Here is a 19581-nt window from a genome sequence, read left to right on the forward strand (position 1 = left end):
GGAAACAACCATTCATATGGGTCTGATAACGACAGCCCGATTTATCTGTATTCCTGCCCTGGGTACACATGCATATCATCGCATTATCGCATTATCAAGTCGAAATCCGTTCCCCATTTAGGAAGCCCGAAAGCAGTAACTCTTTTGAAAATATGATTCATCCCCCCAAACCCTTATCCATTAGTTGGCAACAATCGGTGCAAACGCGGGTCAAGAAACTCTTCAGCAAACCATGTACTGTATTTGCCGTGGTGGTTGGAACTGTCAGGAAAGCGAGCTAAAGAAGGCGACTAGCAAGTGAAACCGAGCCGATGGTGTTATCTCCAACCAATGGCTACGGACTAGGTCACAATCTAGCTTGATCACAATAGTCGTCGAGCACTCGCTCACTCTCTCGCCCTCTTGGAGCTGTTATCAGTAAACGTGTTTGTCCAGCGTCTACCGAGTGAACCTTTTTTTTTTTTGTTGTTTTGTCTAAACGGTGCTTTTGTTGTCATGCAAACCGAAGTGACAATAATCTACTCACCTCTGGACCCAGTTGACCCATGCCGTTGTAAGAGTCCACCATTGAGTACATGGAGATGACCCAGGTGCAGGAACTCTCGCTTACTAGCTCCCGCCGGACTCCGGAACAGACGTCGTTGAACAGCCGCAGGCAATGAACCTCCAATCAAAGGAAAAATTTACGCCTCTTATCCACCAGCTTGCAATCCACGATCATCAGTTGATCCTATCGCGACAACTTTGTCAACTATCACGATCACGAGTGCACACTTATCATACCGAACCCACGATCGGCTCTGTTTTCACTGTCGTTTTTTTTTATTTTGCTCGCTCGCGAGCGCACACTTTACGAAAAATTTGATTGTTTTTGTTTTGCACAATTTGCTCGCTGCTCGCTTCTTTATCTTCTTCCTCTTTGGACACTTGAAACACTCAATCACCAACGCGGTTCACACTGACGGACTGACTGTGAGCGAATGGCACTCCGGATGACTTGGGAGAAGGTGAGTGCAGTGTGCGATGCGGTGGGTAAATTGTTTTCGTCAACTTGCAATAACGAGCACGATCCAACTGCAAAACAACCAGAAATTACACGAAAACACGCAAGAGAATAAAAAAATACGACGAAAGGTGACCGCCTACGTTTCCGTTGCTCGATAATGCCTGTGGACAGAAATAGAGATAAAGGGGAAATATTTTAATTAGGTTAGATAAACAATTTATTGCGATAGTAGGCAACAATGGAAGGAAAACTTTTTTTTTGGTTAAATGACCGCATAGATTTCTACGCACGAGAAAAGGAAGCTGTACACCAATAAGAGCACGGTGATCTTCTCGTACCGTGAAGCTATTTATGGATGATCGGTATATTTGTGTTGATACAGTAGAACCAGTAGAAACAAGCACCGTTTGAAATTGCCGGTTGATTCCTTATCGCAATCGCAGAGAAAGGGAATGAGGTGTAAATTTGCTGCAAAGATAAGTACCCTTTGTCTACGATCAGCTTGACTCGGTGTTTGTGATTGACGGCACAGATACGTGCGCGCTCCGAACTTATCTAATCGATATTGCTACTCTAATTTGATGATCAATTATATCAATTATCACCGGTGACCTGCATCTGATTTCGTTCTATTTACGTGTGTTCCGCTGTTAGCTACATTGTTGGTGGATTTATTATCATTTTAAATTAGTTCTACTATGATAATTGAAGCTTGATAAAGGTTATAAGTGGCAGTAGATGTATCGATAAATTTTCCATTTAATCACTTGACGTATTTTCTGATAAAGATTTTGCCGAAGAAGTTGAACACAAGACATTGATCAAAATGGATCAACAGCAAGTTCACAGTATGATCCTCTCTTTTGTTTAGCTGGCGAACCGATTTCACAGTGATAATACAAATAAATCATAAAAAAAACGATTTAAAATGACGAATACAATATAATCTGTGACAATATACAAAATTGTGATTTTTTTTTTAATTATGAAAGTCTTTGTAGACTTCAGGGGGTGGGAGTGGTTTAAAAGTATTGACTACACTAGTTTACAGCATATTTGAACTTTGTACGCTGACGGTCATTTCCCACGTAAAATCGTGCGCTGAATCCAAAAATGTAGTCAGATAGAAAAAATCTCAGAAGGATAGTTTTGTAGATACAGCTAATAAAAAAGTTTGTTTACTAAAATACAAATAACTCCGGCTATAAAAAAGCTATATCAATTATTGTAATGCCAAATTAAAAGTGAGACAACTTGCTTTCGATCAACTAGATACTATTTTCAGTGAGATTAGTGGTGTTGTTGGCACAATCACTGCAAAAAATTGAATTTACCTTGCTTAAAAGTTTTGCTGAAATCAATTTTTCTTGGAAAAATGAAAAACATTTTTAAAAAAATAAACAAACTATTAATTAACAACAATTACACTAATCTCACTGACAAATAATGTTCAGTTGCTCGAACAAAAATTTCTCACCCTTAACATGGCGATCAGATAATTGATATAGCTTCATTACAGCCGGAGATATTTGGATTTTAGTAAACAAGCAAATTTTTAGTTTTTAGCTTTATCTAGAAAACTATTCAACTGAGATTTTTTTGATTCAGCGCATGATATACATAAAATTGAAATTCATTTTTTTACATTTATTTGTAAACTAGTGATATTGGTCTACGTGGATTATGAACGGCCCCTTAGATCGGAAACCCCCATCATGGATTTCAAAATTCTACACGGTTTTACCGTTCCTAAAATATTCGTTATATAGGGTTTGTGCACTGGCGTAGCTAATGAGGGTGCCTTGAGTGCCTGGCCCCTCCAGATTTTTTTGAAGATTTGCATAATTTAAATTGTCGGTATAAGAATCTAAAAAAATCTGGAGGGATGGAGCCTGGATCATTCTGGATGAAGCTAGGAACCCCTATTAGCTACTCCAATGGGCATATGGCATCAATCATTAATTTCCAGCCGCTCATGTAGTTCTCGCTCCGAAAGTAGCCAATTTATAGATTATATAACGGATTTTTTTTTTAATCGCAAACCACCCTCTTGGATTTAAGAATAAAAAAATTGTCATTATACTACATTGTACTACACGTGTACATCAAACAAATTTACACTACAACAGAGACCACTCACTACATTACACTTCATATTTGAGCTAACCATTTATCACTCTCTAAGAAGCAAATGAAGAAGAAGTAGCAATGTTACGGAGAAACTTTCGTGTTTATGGAAGAAGAAGAAGAAGAAGAAGAAGAAGAAGAAGAAGAAGAAGAAGAAGAAGAAGAAGAAGAAGAAGAAGAAGAAGAAGAAGAAGAAGAAGACGAGTATGTAATATTTTATTAGTTGGCAATATCACCATCAGATAGCTTTTTAACGTTTAATTGGCACACACTACACGAGCAGGAGAAAATAGCTTATGAATACCTAATTCTATTCCTGACACCAAAATTTGGTGTTGATCAGCCGACAAAAGAGATCAAATACCAAAGAATAATACCAAAAAAATAGCATGCAAAATACTTCCCAAATAACCAAAAATAGTAGGGAATTTGTAACAGTTATGGCTATACGTTCCTATTATAGTGTGGTCCAATTGTGACCTATAGAATTCTCATAGGCCATAATTAGAACACACCATAATAGGAACGTCATAACTGGTATACCTACCCTATTTGGATACCAAAAGAATACCGGTGTGGTATAGTTTTGGTATTGCATTTAATCAATTTGGTATTGAAATGATATTGTAGGAACATTGTTTTTTTAATATTATTCTTTGGTATTTTACCTTTTATGCCAAGCTAATACATACCAATTTAAGGTATCAACATATTTGTTCTTGCTCGGGTACTGCACCATCTAAATCAGTGCGAGCAATAGGGAAACAGATTACACACTCCCCCCGAAGAACGCGAACTCGGTCTACAAGAAATCCCTTTAAGTTGGTCTCGAATGATTCCGTTTACGCGAGGGAATCGCATAAATGAAGTATACGTAGCATATGGGAGTTGACCTAATAGGGATCAACATGGAATATCTCGCGATCTTGGACATATAGAAGGTTACTGCCTTCGGCAAAGTTGTTCAGTAGATCAAGACCTAAAGGTTGGTGGACAGAAGTTCGAAATTTTCTCGACTTCTTCATTCAGCAATATCATTTCTATCATTCCTTCGTAATTTTCACCCAGCTACTATTTTTAGTTTGCGTGTAGATAGTTGAAATTTATATAACAATCATATTTGGTATAGTTAATTGTAATAATCCACTGAACAACTTTGCCACAGACAACAACTTCCTAGATCGCTAGGATTTCAAGATATCACATAAAAAGAAATCACAAATTCAAGCATACTTGCCCCGCTTAGTGAGAAACTTCCGAACTTCTGTCCATCAACGATAAGGTTTTGGTCCACTGACAAACTTTGCCGAAGACAACAACTTCCTAGATGGCAAGGATTTCAAGATTTCACGTAAAATAGGAAATCATCAATACATTTACACTACCGCCACGTTGTGAGAAAATACCAAAATTCTGTCCACCAACCATTAGGTCATGATCCACTGAACAACTTTGCCCAAGGCAGCGATCTTCTAAATGGAAAGGATTTTAAGATATCGACAAAAACAAGGAAATAACTATTACATGCACACTAGCACCGCGTAGTGAGAAAAGAATTCCAAACTTCTGTCCATCAGCCATGAGGTCTTGATCCACTGAAAAACCTTGCCGGAGACAACAATTTCCTAGATGTAAATTATTTCAGGATATGACATAAACAAGGAAATCACAAATTCAAGCACACTAGCACCGCGTAGTGAGGAAATTTTAAACTTCTGTCCACCAACCATAAGGCCTTGATCCACTGAACAACTTTGCCCAAGACAGCAACTTCCTAGATAGCAAAGATTTCAAGATATCACATGAACAAGGAAATCACGAATACATGCATACTAGCACCGCGTAGTGAGATAATTCCGAACTTCTGTACACCAAACATTAGGTCTTAATCTACTGAACAACTTCGCCCAAGACAGCAACTTCCTAGATGCTAAGGAAATCACAAATTCAAGCACACTAGCACCGCGTAGTGAGAAAACGCCGAACTTCTGTCCACCAACTCTTGATCCACTGAAAAACTTTGCCGAAGAAAGCAACTTCCTAGATGACAAGAATTTCAAGATATCACAAAAACAAGGGCATCATTAATTCATGCACACTAGCACCGCGTAGTGAGAAAATTCCGAACTTCTGTCCAACAACCTTTAGGTCTTAATCCAGTGAACATCTTTACCGAAGACAGTAACCTTCTATATGTCCAGGATCGCGAGATATTCCATGTTGGTCCCTATTAGGTCGAATCCAATTTGCTACATGTACTCTTCGGGGGGAGAGTGTAGTTGGAAAACAGTGAATCCATTCATCCCCGTGTGCTAGATAGCTTCAAAAAGCTCCAATTCTATGGAGTTTGACAATTGAACTGTACCCGCCATCTATATTGTGCTTACTGTGAATTTTCACTGTACATAGTGGTACAATCAGTGGAAACGTGATCGTATTAGATTATTCCAAAACCGTTTGACTTAAGGTGATACTCTAAGGAAGCCTTAGCGTGAAACTTTAAAGGCACAAATGTCAGATTCCACAAAACATACAAATTTGAAATTGCTACTCCTTGTTTGCTGTGCTACTACAGAGTAGCAATTTCAAATTTGTATGTTTTGTGGAAGCTGACATTTGTGCCTTATAAGTTTCACGCTAAGGCTTCCTTAGAGTATCACCTTAAGGTGAAAAATAATGTCTACGAAGAAGTTTCTAAACATGTTAAAAAGCCGCGCACAATGCACAGTGGGCCAGGACTTAAATCTAGCAGGAGAAACAATGAATCCTGATGAATGTGGATACATTAGTGTGCAACTTTAATTTTCAGTCGTGTGATTTTGGTCGTTTGGATGACGTGCTCTCAAACATCGAATGGGATGCTCTACTGCGACGGGAATCATTGTACGAGTCTGTATCAGCTTTCTATGATAAACTTTACGAAGTTCTTAGTGACCAAGTACCTCAAAAGAGACAACTAGCTTCTTCAGTCTACAACAAGCCATGGTGGACTAGACTGATGCAAAATTTGACTTTTTCGCTCCACAATACTTAAACGATTCCAAATCGGATCCTGACTAACCTCTCAAAATTTGAACCCATTTGGTGAGAAACTGAGATGGCACAAACCATTTGAAGTTTGTATGGGAATTACTATGGCAAAACCAAGATTTTTGTTCATGTCTATCTAATAATTCACCATATCGGTCTGCTTCCAAAGCTTTCAACTGTACTTGTAGGAAATTTTCCCAGCTACAACTTTGCTCAAGACCACTTTTTGATTAAATGCAAGGATCGAAAGTTATCAATGGTTCAATGCGCTGATGTCTTATGATCATGCTCAATCAACTGCTCAGCAGGTAACATTGGTGTTTCTGGGGCGTTGAATAGGACACAAAAATCATGGCTACTATGTCACACTGCAAAATACAGTGTTGCCTACAGAGCAGCTGCTTGATCATGTCATAAGTTTATCAATCTCTTAAATAAATAATAACTTTTTCCTGTCTCGTTTTTATAAACGATCTTCAGCAAAGTTGTAGCTGAGAAAATTTTCTTTAAGAATAGCTATCGAACCGTTTCGCAGCTCAATATGGAAAAAGACTAGAAAGCAATGAACAAAAAGTTGAGATTTCCCATAGTAATTAACATGCAAACTTCAAATGGCTTGTGCGAAGTCTGTTTACAACCAAATGAGTTGTAACTTTGGGAGGTTAATCAGGACCCGATTTGAAACCATTTAAGCACTGTGGAGCGAAAAAGTCAAATTTTGCATCAGTCTAATGGTGGACCTCTGAACTACGTCATCTACGAAACGTCCTCAGAAAAGCACGCAGCCGTTTCTTTCTGATGAAGTCCGATAGTGAGCGGAATAACCTTCAGGAAGTGGAAACAACGTACAAGGCACTTCTCTTTTCCACGTATGAAAGTTACATGGCTAAGATTCAATCGGATGTCCAGCAAAATCCTTCATGTTTCTGGAATTTTGTCAGAAGCCAAAAATCGGCTACTCGCATTCCAACTAACGTTAAATACGACGAAACCATCGCTAGCTCTAATTCGGAAGCAGCAAGCCTATTCGCCAAGTTCTTCGAGAGCGTATTTAGCAAATCATCGCCTGTTCCTCGCTTCAACCGCTTTGCTTATTTTGCTTGTTTTCCGTTGTCGAAGTAGTGAAAGCCATTGAAGAACTCGACGTTGATAAAGGACCTGGAATGGACGGTATACCACCCACCGCACTTGCATCTCCCATAACATCTCTATTCAACCGTTCGCTGCATGACAGGATGTTCCCAGTGGCTTGGAAATCAGCTTCTATCATTCCAATCTACAAATCCGGCAACTGTAATCGAGTCACGAACTATCGAGGTGTTTCTGTCTTGTGTTGCTTGAGTAAAATTTTCGAAGAACTGCTGCATAACGTTCTGTATAACGCCGTATCTTCATTAATCTCCGGCGGCCAACATGGTTTCATGAAACAACGCTCCACGACTACAAATCTGATGTGTTACGTCAGCACCTTGTCTCGCGAAGTTGAACATGGACAACAAGTTGATTCGATTTATATAGATTTCGCCAAGGCCTTCGACACTGTACCACATATCTTGGTCATAGACAAAATGGTACACATGGGGTTTCCGGAATGGATAACGCAGTGGTTGTTCTCGTACCTGTCGGACAGAACCGGTTGTGTTGTAGTGAATGCGGCACAATCCTAGCCGTTCAACATCACGTCCGGTGTAGCCCAAGGAAGCGTTCTTCAATATCTTCGTAAATGACGTTTGTATGGTGCTCTCTTCTTTTAACCTTTCTTTTGCCGACGACTTGAAGATTTATCGTGTCATCACTTCTTCAGAAGACTGCATTGCGTTGCAAGAGGACATAAACGTTATGCACGTTTGGTGTAGCGATAATGGAATGCGCGTGGACAGGGACAAATGCAAAGTTATTTCGTTTACGCGACGCACCAGGCCCATTGTCCATCAATTTAAAATGGAATCCGTCATACTGGAGCGAGTTCTATCGATTTGTGATCTGGGCGTTACTATTGACTCAAAATTGAAGTTTAACGAACATGTAGCTATTATAAGCGCCAAAACATTTTCTGCACTCGGATTTATTCGTCGACATGCTTCAGATTTTACTGATGTGTACGCCATCAAAACGTTATATTTTTCGTTAGTGCGAAGTATCCTGGAGTATGCTGCTCCTGTATGGACACCATTCTACGCGACGCAGATCTTAGCAATTGAGCGTGTGCAGAAGAAATTCATACGATTCGCTCTACGCCAGCTTCCCTGGAATGACCCAGTAAATCTTCCTTCTTACCCCGACCGATGCCGATTGATCAACTTAGAAAGTCTATCATCGAGGCGAATTAAAATGCAGCGTATGTTCGTGTTTGATGTCATCACAGGAGGTATTGACTGTCCTGCACTTCTTGAGCAGATACCGATCAACATTCCTCCACGTCGCTTCCGAAGTTCACCTCTACTGGCAATTCCGTACCACAGGACGAACTATGGGCATCACAATCCACTTGATTCGTGTCTCCGGGCTTTTAATGAAGTTGACGACAAATTCGATTTTAACATGTCCAAAACTGTATTTTCATATAGGATTAGGAATTAAGTCTAGAAAATAGTATTAAGTAGTTCAGTCTGTGCGCCTTAGTCGAAGGTGGTGATCGTAAATAAATAAATAAATAAACAATAATAACGCTCTGCGATTGCATCCAATTGAGTTGACGTCCTCAGTGAAGTTTCTTGGATTAACTAACACTACAATTGTGTTCAAGTTTTGGCCGCAAAGATGGCGCAGCGATACAAAAAAATTTATTTCGATAGATAGAGGTTTACTGTCTTAGGCAAAGTAGAACGAAACATTTTATGAAAAATTTCCGAAGACATAAAACCTATACAACTTTCAACAACTGATATATTCTAAGTTTTTTTTTTAATTAGCCTGTGTAAAAACGTGAATTTTTAGTATTATATTTTGAACAATCGTTCAAAAGAATATTTTCATCATTTTTTCTCGATCGGTACTGATCAATCCAATCTTTTCCTGACCAATGCTATTATTTTTAGAGTACTGAAAAATATAATATATCACTTAAAATTTGAAAAAAAATACTTGATTTTTTGAATGAATGTTCTAAAAAATGCGTATGAACGCGTAAACGCAAAATGTCATCAATTATTCAAAATTTACATCAAATAGACACCCCTCACCATCCCTCTCCAAAGGGGGAGTTTGGTAAAGAGAGATGAAAAAACCGATTTGTACCTTCCTTAAAAGTTGTCCTAGCTCGCTATTCTAATAGCTATATGCAATCTTCACACTGCCGTACTCTAACGGAACTATCAACTCTATGCTTTCATCTACTCCATCTATCGTATAAAAATTACCACTACAGTCTGTTATTTGAAATTAGCATCTTCAACTATCAAATACACGTTAATTCCTCGAAATATCTCAGAGGTATATTAAGATGTATTTGACATATTTGAATTTGAATCAAGCAATATATTTTATTAAAATGAATGCAGCCCATCTGAATTGAGGTTACCAACAACTGTGTTAAATTTGATTTAATTTGGCTATGATCTGCATTTGTGGGAGATCTTTAAAATTTGTTTATGGAAAACGAACTACCGTATGCGTGATAATGTTTGCACCATCGTACAAATAAGGTTCCCGTTTCATCTGTGCATACAATGCCTTGGTTTTCTTTGCATGCACGTAACCTATAGCTCATACCGGCTGTGTATAAAAGAAAATGATTTACTTAGTTTGACAGTTGCACCATGACGAAGTGGCAGCGTATTCGTCGCAAAAAGACATTTCAATCGCCGTGGGAGTGTCTCGGTGGACCGTCAAAAGGGTTTTAGACCGAGAAAAGAAAGGACAACTATCCGCGAAGGTGGCCACAGGTCGTCCGAGGTCAGCTCGGGTTCCGAGGGTTATCGCTGCTATCAAAAGAAAGATTCGGGTGAATCCAGTAGGTTCAATAAGGAAAATGACAAAGGAACACAGGATCAGTGACTTTAAGGCACAGAAGGTCGTAAAGGAAGATTGCGGGGCGAAGTCGAGGGCACGGAAAAAAACTCACATGATTACCAACCGCATCCGGGAGCTACGAGTCGAACGATGCAAGAAAATCTTGAACTTCATTAAGCGAAAAAATCCGGTAATCCTGTTCACCGACGAGAGCATGTTTACCGTCGATCCCGTACCAAATTCCAGAACCGACCGGTATATTAGTTCTCTTCCGGTAAAAGACGTGGTCGACGAGCACAAGAACGTGTATCTGACCAAGCATCCTGCTAGCGTTATGGTGTTTGGATTGGTGGCTTCCGATGGCAAAAAAATGGACCGGGTGTTTATTCCAGAAGGCGACAAGGTCAACACGGAGGTCTACATCGGGATTTTAAGTAAGTATGTTCTTCCGTAGATCAAAGAACAGTACGGTCCGAAGCCAAATGTTGTATTTCAACAAGATGGGGATCCGTGCCACACCTCGAACCGCACTCAGAAGTGGTTGCAGGAACATCTTCCGTTCTGGGCGAAGTAAATATGGCCGCCATCCAGCCCCGATCTTAATCCGCTGGATTACTCAATATGGCGCGTCATGAAGGCCAAGGCCTGTTCTAAACGCCACCCGAGTACAGCAAGCCTCAGACAAACATTGACCCGTACCTGGAGAGAAATGGATCCAGACTACATTATTAGAACCTACCGTGCATTCCGGAAGCGTGTGAAGGCCGTAATTGCAGCAAGTGGAAACTCGATCGATGATTAACATAGTTTAAGACTCTGACAAACATCCCCCTTTGAATAAATAAAAAAAAACTATACAGAACATCTTTGTCGAAGATCGCAAATCGATTAGACATTTGTGCAAAATGTTATTAACTTTTGTCAATAACAGTCCAAGTGCGCCGCACATACCTATATGCTAATACACAGGCGTGTAGGTATGCGTGCTGTAGTAGGCCAAAAGTAAATGGTTGATAACTTTTGCACAGAAGTCCAATCAATTTGTGGTCTTGAACAACGTTGTTCTCAACAACTCAATTGGATGCAATCCCAGAGCGTTATTATTTTTGTCCTGCTAGATGTAATTCCTGGCCCTCGGTGCGTAAGTCACCTGTCTTTTGTAGGTGGGAGTTGTTCATAAACTACGCAGACCGATTTTTAAATGTTTTAGAACCTCTCACCCCCTAAAATGTCTACGTAGTTTAGCAACAGCTCCGTGGTCGTTACTTAATGAATGCACCCAAAAGTGAGATTCAATTTTTCTTCTTCTTATAGTCAAAATAGAACGAGATTTAAAAAAGCTATTCAATTTTTTAGAAATCCTGGTGGCCATCGATCTCTCTGGCAGTATATTCACACTGAATAATGTCACCTGAATTGATGGATGTACCTAACCCATCATTCTCTCCGTATAAATGCAACCTCGAATAAAACGTCCTCGTTGCGTCAATTTGATAAAACCCGTCCTATCAAACTCAATCAACTCCAATAGAATTCTTGATTAAACCCAACTAATAACCCCTGCAGCAGTAGGCAACCCACTAGTTTAGGTCCTCCGCAACAGCAACAAGCAGGGAGCGCTAAAATTACAATCACGGTATAGTGGGTACCTATGGCGAAGGCGATCGAACGAGAAAAACAAGTTCACATCAACAACACGACACCCGTCCCGTCCAAGAGAGAGAGTGAGAAAGCAATGGATGATGATTTCGCTAGAGATCACCACCACCACTAACGTCACCGAGCCATTCTACACAGGCAGCCGGTCCAACCATATGAGGAGCACGTCGACTACAGCCACGGGATGGGATTACATCGTTTCTCGCAACTTTCGTCCGCTTCGGCTTGTTGTTTGTGCCAAATTATTTATATTGAAAAAAAACGTCCCCAACAGCACCATGTCCACCATCATCGTTAGCGATCCGTAAGCACTTTCCGCGATGAGATCTTGCCATAGATCGACAAATACCGGCGCGCGAAAAAAGCCGGTTGTTTACCATCTCCACATGTCGACGGGTCGGGACGGACGACCGGCCCCGAACGAGCAACATGTCGTTATCTCCCTTTATATAGCTTTACAATACACATGCAGGAAGGGTTCTCGCGTTCAACAGAACGAACTCGGCTCGGTAAAGTTACAAAACACATATAAAGTTAATTCGGTAACACCAAAGCCACCAACTGATAAACAGCGATGTAAGAAAATATTTTTTGATTACATCAGTTGCGTATTTATACCACAGTTACATACAATTCTGTTTATCATAATAAAAGGGCTCACAAAAATCGGAACAACATCGGTATAAATAGATGCAAAACTAACTAAAGTTAGTCATATCATCCATCACAAACTTTTTTATGAACGCTATAAAACGCTTGTATAGAAACTGTTGACATCTTTAATTTGCCTACCTAATGCCGTGCCGTTCCAGCATTTCAAATTGGAAAATGACACCTCTCGCAAACAAAAAAGGCAATCCGATTCCGTGCAATTAATAATAACAACACAATCGTGATTATTAGTCCTTTTTTCAGTCTGACAGCCCAAAGTGCAGTGGAGAATAAATTTCAACGCTCAAGGATTATTGCTCGCTGACTGAGTGAGATAAGCTATTCTTTATTCTGGTTTCTTCTTCATCCCATCACTGGCTGCTGATGCTGCAAGCAAAAAACTGGTTTCACCAAAAATCAATTCCCCTTTATTCGTATTAATAAATAATAAACAAGAAAAGTTACTCTGAGCCCCGCGAGCGACGTTGTCCTGCCAAATAAATGAATGACTTTAGTAAATCTCGCTGTGTCCATTGAAAGCAATCACGCGAAATGGATTGAGCTTGATGCAATTTGATTGTTTTTTTGTTCAGTTTTTTTTTTTTCAATACGATCGGTGTTCATGTTTTTCAGATTTTTATTCTTTTTTCAATTCGTTTATTAAATCTCTCAATGGAATCGATATTTTAGTATGGATGAAGAATGTTTTTCATTTGATTAATGATCACCTAAAATTGACACTTCCAAAAGATATTTAAATGATCGAAAATACCTCTGTTGTTGATAAACCAAACTTCGACTAAGCTATCGATGTCTGCCAGAAATAAATACACAGGAATAGAAATAGTTGAAAATTTTCCATCTATGGCAGTTATGTGAAAATTCAACAGTTGGAACACAGCCTAGGAAATTTTATCAAACGACAGACTTTCTATTTGCCATGTTTCAATATGCTAAGTAAATATTTTACTATGCTAAGGATTCTCGAACTTTACTTAGAATGCCTTAACTTTTGCCTAAGCCTAAAATTCCTGTAAACACAGCTAAATCCAACAATTCATGGAAAAAAATCTTAGTCCTATTGAAAAATTAATTTAAGTCCAGAATTGTTGAATGTTGGACAAAGGTTTAGTATTTAAAGCTTTACTTAAGACTTGAACATTTGAAAAGTTTACGATTTATAAAATGTCCAAATTGCAAACTCAAGCAATTTTGTTAGATAACATAAAGGCCTATTTTTCATATAACAATAACAGTGCCGAAAACTCTTGTTCGACACCTTTTGCGTGCAAAAAAATGTTGTATGCAACTCGTTGCCAAATTCGATTTTTTCAACGCGGCTTGCCAATCTTTTTTTTGCAACTTGTTGCATAAATAGCTATTTTTTTTTAAATATTGAACCACTGTTTTTTTTTTTCATTTGAGAATTTACCAGTTCTTTTTTTAAACTTTTTGACCAAAATTTGTCCATTATTTAAACCTCGTATATTTTTCTTCCGGAAAGAGTAAAATACCATCTATTTTCCTATAACATTATCGTGGACGTTATTTTCAGTAGAAAATACTGTTTTGATTTATAGAAAAATATCTATCATATAATAATCATTTGAAATTCCCGGTTTTCCCGATGTAAATCTTAAAAATTGCCCGGTTTAACAGGTTCAGTGTTTTATACATTTTGTTTAAATCGTGACTGCGTGCAAGTTACCTAAGTTATTTGATGTTAAATCTTTAGTAGTACCTACCCAACTAACAATTCTAGCTGCGGATTAGCTTATACAGCCAAAAATGTGCTTGTACAACTATCAATTTCTATCACTTTTTTTTTAAGAAATTTTGAACAACTTCTGTTCAATTTTCACACTGCCGTACTCTATTGGAACTATCAACCTATCTTCTTCAGAACTTTCTATAGCTAATAAATTATCGCACTAAAGCTTCATGTTGATATAAGTATAGCATTTCCTCCCAACTCTAGCCTTAAACGTTTCTAAAAAGGATTCCAAGGAAATTCCTATGCTAGTTACAAGCAAATTCCAAGGTTATTACGCATTGAATTTTCTGGAAAGTTTATGAACAATTGAAATCCAAGGTAATTCTGAGTTTAGAAACATGGTAATTCCGAAAAGAATTTCAAGGAAATATTGATTTCGAAACTAAAAAACCCCGGCTATGTTTAAGTTAAATTTCAATTTACAGATTTTTAGGTTCAATGTCTGGTATCATGAATAATGTTCATGCGCATGACGTCAAAATTGGAATAGATACGAAAAATTGGTTGAAAATATCGCTGAATAATGAATCCAAAAAACAAAGGGGGTTGGTGAGGGGTATTCCCTCCTGGGTGCCTTCCTTCAGATAACAACTAAAGTGCGGTAAAAATCCCAAAGTTTATTTATTTATTTCATCAACCGATGTAGACTAGTACAAATACATATACAAATTTGTTTTTCTTAAGAATATTAAAAAATATAATGTCAGCTATTATATTTTTACTTCCTACGAGTTATGATTCCGTATGGAGTTAAAATATTGTTTTAGTTTATGCCGAGACATTGAAAAGTCAATGGTTTCGCAGTATTGATTGTAAGACGCCATCATGCGATTTAATGGCCCAAATTTTGCATAATTTGTGCGATGATGGGTTACGGCAAATAAATTTCGATTTCTGAGTTGTCGAGTAGGTACATAAAAATTTAATTTTGATAAAAGTTCTGCTGAGTTAATGCGCTGCGAAACGATATCATTTACAAACGAAACCATTGCATATTCACGACGCTCTTTTAATGTTTGTATGTTTATAAGCATGCAGCGTGCTTCATATGATGGAAGAGGAAATGATGTCCAACCTAATTTACGAAGGGCATATAATAGAAATTGCTTTTGTACTGATTCTAATCTTTCTTCGTGCGTGATTGAAAATGGAGACCATACAATGCTGCAATATTCCAGTATTGACCTCACATAGGCAATATATAGTGTTTTAATTGTGTATGGGTCCTGAAAGTTATAGCAAAAGCGCTTGATAAAGCCTAGCATGTTATTTGCCCTGTGAATAATTGTATTGTAATGGTCTATGAAAGTTAGTTTGGAGTCTAAGATAATCCCTAAATCCCTGACTCTTTCACATTTTTCTACATTCTGATTTCCTAATGCAATTGAAATGTTTGATGGTGTTCTTTTTCTGCTAAATGATATTAAGTTGCATTTTTTTACATTCAGTTCTAATAGGCTTTTTTTACACCATGTGTAGAATATGTGTATTTCACTCTGGAATATATTGATGTCTTCATCATTTTTTATTTCCAAAAAGAGCTTCATGTCGTCGGCATAGATTAGCAATTTAATTTTTTTGAGAATGAAGGAAATGTCGTTTACGTACAGAATAAAAAGAAGAGGTCCCAGATGAGAGCCTTGCGGGACTCCTGAGGTGACTTGAATTGGGGTCGATTTCTTTCCGTTGAATTTAATTATTTGTTGGCGGTTAGTTAAATATGATTCAAGCCATTTCAGGAGTCCTGGCTCAATTCCAATTTTTTTCAATTTGAAAAGAAGCATTGGTATGTCAATTCGGTCAAATGCCTTGCTAAAGTCTGTATAGAGAGCTTCTACGTGGTTTCCATTATCCATTGCATTTAATGAATAGTCTATAAATTCAAGTAAATTTGTCGAGGTCGAACGTCCTTTAAAGAAGCCGTGTTGCATGTCAGTAATTCTATTTTTGGTTTGAAGAAATAATTTTTCATTTACAATTGCCTCGAAAAGCTTTGGAATGCAAGAGATAATGGCTATTCCACGATAATTACGTACGTCAGATTTTCGGCCAGATTTAAAAATAGGTACTAAAAATGAGCTTTTCCATATTTTTGGGAAGGTTCCGGATTCCAGTGACATATTAAAAAGCCAAAACAATGGAGCAGTGAGTTCCATTGCTAGACTTTTTAAAAATACTGGAGGAATTCCGTCAGGTCCAGGACCTTTTGAGGCGTCTAAATTCTTTAAAGCCTGCAAAATATCCTGCACTTGAAGTTGATTGACGCCAATGTCCCTTGAAAATTCTGGATGAAATGCAAAATAATCGCGGTCGCGATCTTCATCGGAAAATGTCGTATAGATTTCTTGAAAAAAAATTGCAAAAAGCTTACAATTTTTTTCCGAGCTATCCCCGACACGTTCGTCAAGATGCATTATTGATGGAAAATTGTCAGATTTTAATTTGGTTTTTACGTAATTAAAGAAGTTCTTTGGGCAGGACTTTATTTCAAGTTCAGTTTTTGAATTAAATTCTAAATTTAAATCGATAGAACAAAATCAAACACATCGTTGGTACTTGAGCGTGTCGGTGATCATCCCTCTCCAACGGGGGAGTTTGGTAAAGAGAGATGATCAAAACCGATTTGTACCTTCCTAAAGTTGTCCTTACTCGCTTTCTACTCTCTATATGCAATTTTCACACTGCCGTACACTAACGGAACTATCAATTCTATACTTTCATCCCCTCATCTATCGTATAAAATTACCATTTTAGTCTGTTATTTGAAAATAGCATCTTCAACTATTGAATTGATTGGTTAATTGGATGAATTCAATGATAATTGTGACGTCATTAGCAGGAGAATTTTAAGTAGGATTGCAGTCCGCATCGTGCTCTCTTGCCGTGCGGATCTATTTGCTTTTTGCTGAAGTTAGTGTTACTACTACCTAAAGCTACAACAAATTTAAACAGCACTTTTCAGTGCTCAACCTGTAAAATTTCTACCTTGTTCAACTCTTATTCCTCTTCGATCCTTGTTTGGACCCTACCCGAGGTAATCCTTCTTGGATATCGATTTGGAAAATTCCTCTTCGATCCTTCAGATTCTTATAGTAATCTGCTTGGAAGTCGATTTGGATAAAAATTTCTGCCGCCATGGCGCCTAAACGCAAAAGAAAGGGGAAAACTCTTGATCCCCCTTCTGGTGAAATTAATTTGAGCAGTCAATTTTATTGGCTCACGGATGATGAGAATGATCCATCATCCAAGAAAAATTCTAGTAAACTTTCCCGGCTTAAAGGGTGTCCACGATGAAATTGCCACACACAAAATTGATTCGCAAAATTCGAGTTTTCATCCGATTGCCATTTTCAGGGATTGAGAAATAACTATTTAACTTCATTTTACCATTTTACTCGTATTTTATTTACAGTCCATACGCAAATGCCCGCACCTTGGCCTTAACCCCGGCCATAAGATTCTGCACAACCTGTGAATCAACCGTTTTTTGCATGTAAACCCATACTTTCTTCAGTTCCTCGACTGTCTTCACTACCTTAGGTCGTTTAAGAAGGTGCTGCTTCATAATCGCCCAGTACTTCTCGATGGGGCGGAGCTCCGGAGTGTTGGGAGGGTTGAACATTTTCGGCACGAAATTGACCTTATTGTCCGCATACCACTTCAGCACGTCCTTGGATTAGTGGCATGAGGCCAAATCCGGCCAGAAGATTGTTGGGATGTTGTGGGCCTTCAGGAGAGGAAGCAGCCGCTTCTGGAGGCACTCTTTTATGTACACCTGTCCGTTCCACCTCCGCTTCCCGCACGTGCAGATGGCTTGCCAAACCAGGAATTTCTTCGCAAATTTGGACATCTTCTGAGTGCGGACATGCTCCGGAACGCTGAACTTATCCTTGGCCGTGAAAAACAGGTTGCCGGGGATCTGCTTGAAGTCGGCCTTCACATATGTTTCGTCGTCCATGATGCAGCATTCAACTTTCGTCAGCATGTTGAGGTACAACTTCCTGGCACGGGTTTTGGCGGACTTGTTCTGTTTCTCGTCGCGATTAGGGGCCTTTTGTACCTTGAACGTTCGAAGCCCAGCCTTAGTTTTGGCCTTCTGGACAAAACTTCGGCTTAGGTGCAGCTTCTTAGCCACACCCCTAACGGAGGCGTTCGGATTTCGGTTGAAGGCCCCAACTACGCGGTTGTGATTTTTGGTGTTGTACGGAATACTTTTTTCTTCACTTCTGGGCTTCCGATCGGTGGTCAACCGTTCCTCGAACCGCTTAATCACTCGCGACACCGTGGAATTCGCGATTCCCAACGTTTTAGCGATGGAACGATGCGAGAGATCCTTGTTCTCGTGATGAATGCGCAAGATTTTATCACGCACGAACTGTTCTTTCGACTCCATTTCCGCGAGTTTTGATCACAGGACTTTAAAACTTGCAGGATGTAAATAATGCACTATGAACTAAATCCACCCAAATTTTCATTAAATTCTACCCAACGGTTAAAAAAGTTAGAGCAATATCATAGTGTGGCAATTTCATCGTGGACACCCTTTAATGTCAAGAAGGAAAAGATTGCCCCTATTGTGGTAACCACTTCCGATTTCCATGCTCTTCGCATGGAACTTTTATACTTCGTGAAAGTTAAGTTTTCACTACAAATTGGACGTCGGGGTGAATTCCGTGTATTGGTTGAAACCTTGGACGGATTTAAATGTCTTCTCATGTATCTTATTGAGAAACAGCACAAATTTTTTACTTACGACACCAAAACTGAACGTGTGTTCCAGGTTGTCATGAAAGGACTGCCCAGTGGTGAATCCCTGGATCAGATCAAAGATGAACTGGCAAAATTACTTGGAGTTGTGCCACTCCAAGTAATCAAAATGAAAATGAAATCCCGTCCTGGCGATTCGCGCAACGGGATTTCTAATGATATTTATTTAGTTCACTTCAAGTCTAGTGAACTAAACAACCTTAAGGCCTTAGAAAAAGCTAGCCTTATGCTCCATGTCCGAGTGAAGTGGGAACACTTCAGGAAGACTGGAGGAAATTTCCAAAACCTCACTCAGTGCCGTAAGTGCCAGGGATGGGGTCACGGAACTAAAAATTGCTACATGCCAGCTAAATGCATGAATTGTGGTGATTCCTCTCACGCAAAGGACGACTGTCCTGTGAAGGAAGATCCTAAGAAATTTAAATGTTCAAATTGTGGTGAAAACCACAAATCCAATTTTTGGGAATGTAAGACTCGCAAAGTGATCCTACAATCTCGTTCTAACCGACAGGTAAGAAACGCTCCACGTTTCCGACCAGGTACAAATTCCTCTGCTGTTAACAACGGTCAGCGAGGAACAAATTCTACATTCGTACCCGTAGGTACAAATATCACC

At 38.9% G+C, this 19581-nt stretch overlaps 1 protein-coding gene across 1 annotated transcript in view; it reads right to left on the reverse strand.

Annotated features, from left to right (window-relative positions):
• Positions 1-19581, reverse strand: part of Sesn (Sestrin) — a 154475-nt gene that overhangs the window by 126026 nt on the left and 8868 nt on the right. The window contains exon 2 of the mRNA XM_065231860.1: positions 527-1167. Within this exon, the coding sequence (XP_065087932.1) occupies positions 527-577 (51 nt within the window). The 5' untranslated portion in view covers positions 578-1167. The remainder of the gene's footprint in view (positions 1-526; positions 1168-19581) is intronic.

Source organism: Ochlerotatus camptorhynchus, unplaced genomic scaffold (genome assembly GCF_037179485.1).
Source record: "Ochlerotatus camptorhynchus isolate MF236.1 unplaced genomic scaffold, CSIRO-AGI_Acam_v1.1 ptg000361l, whole genome shotgun sequence".
NCBI classification, from domain to species: domain Eukaryota; kingdom Metazoa; phylum Arthropoda; class Insecta; order Diptera; family Culicidae; genus Ochlerotatus; species Ochlerotatus camptorhynchus.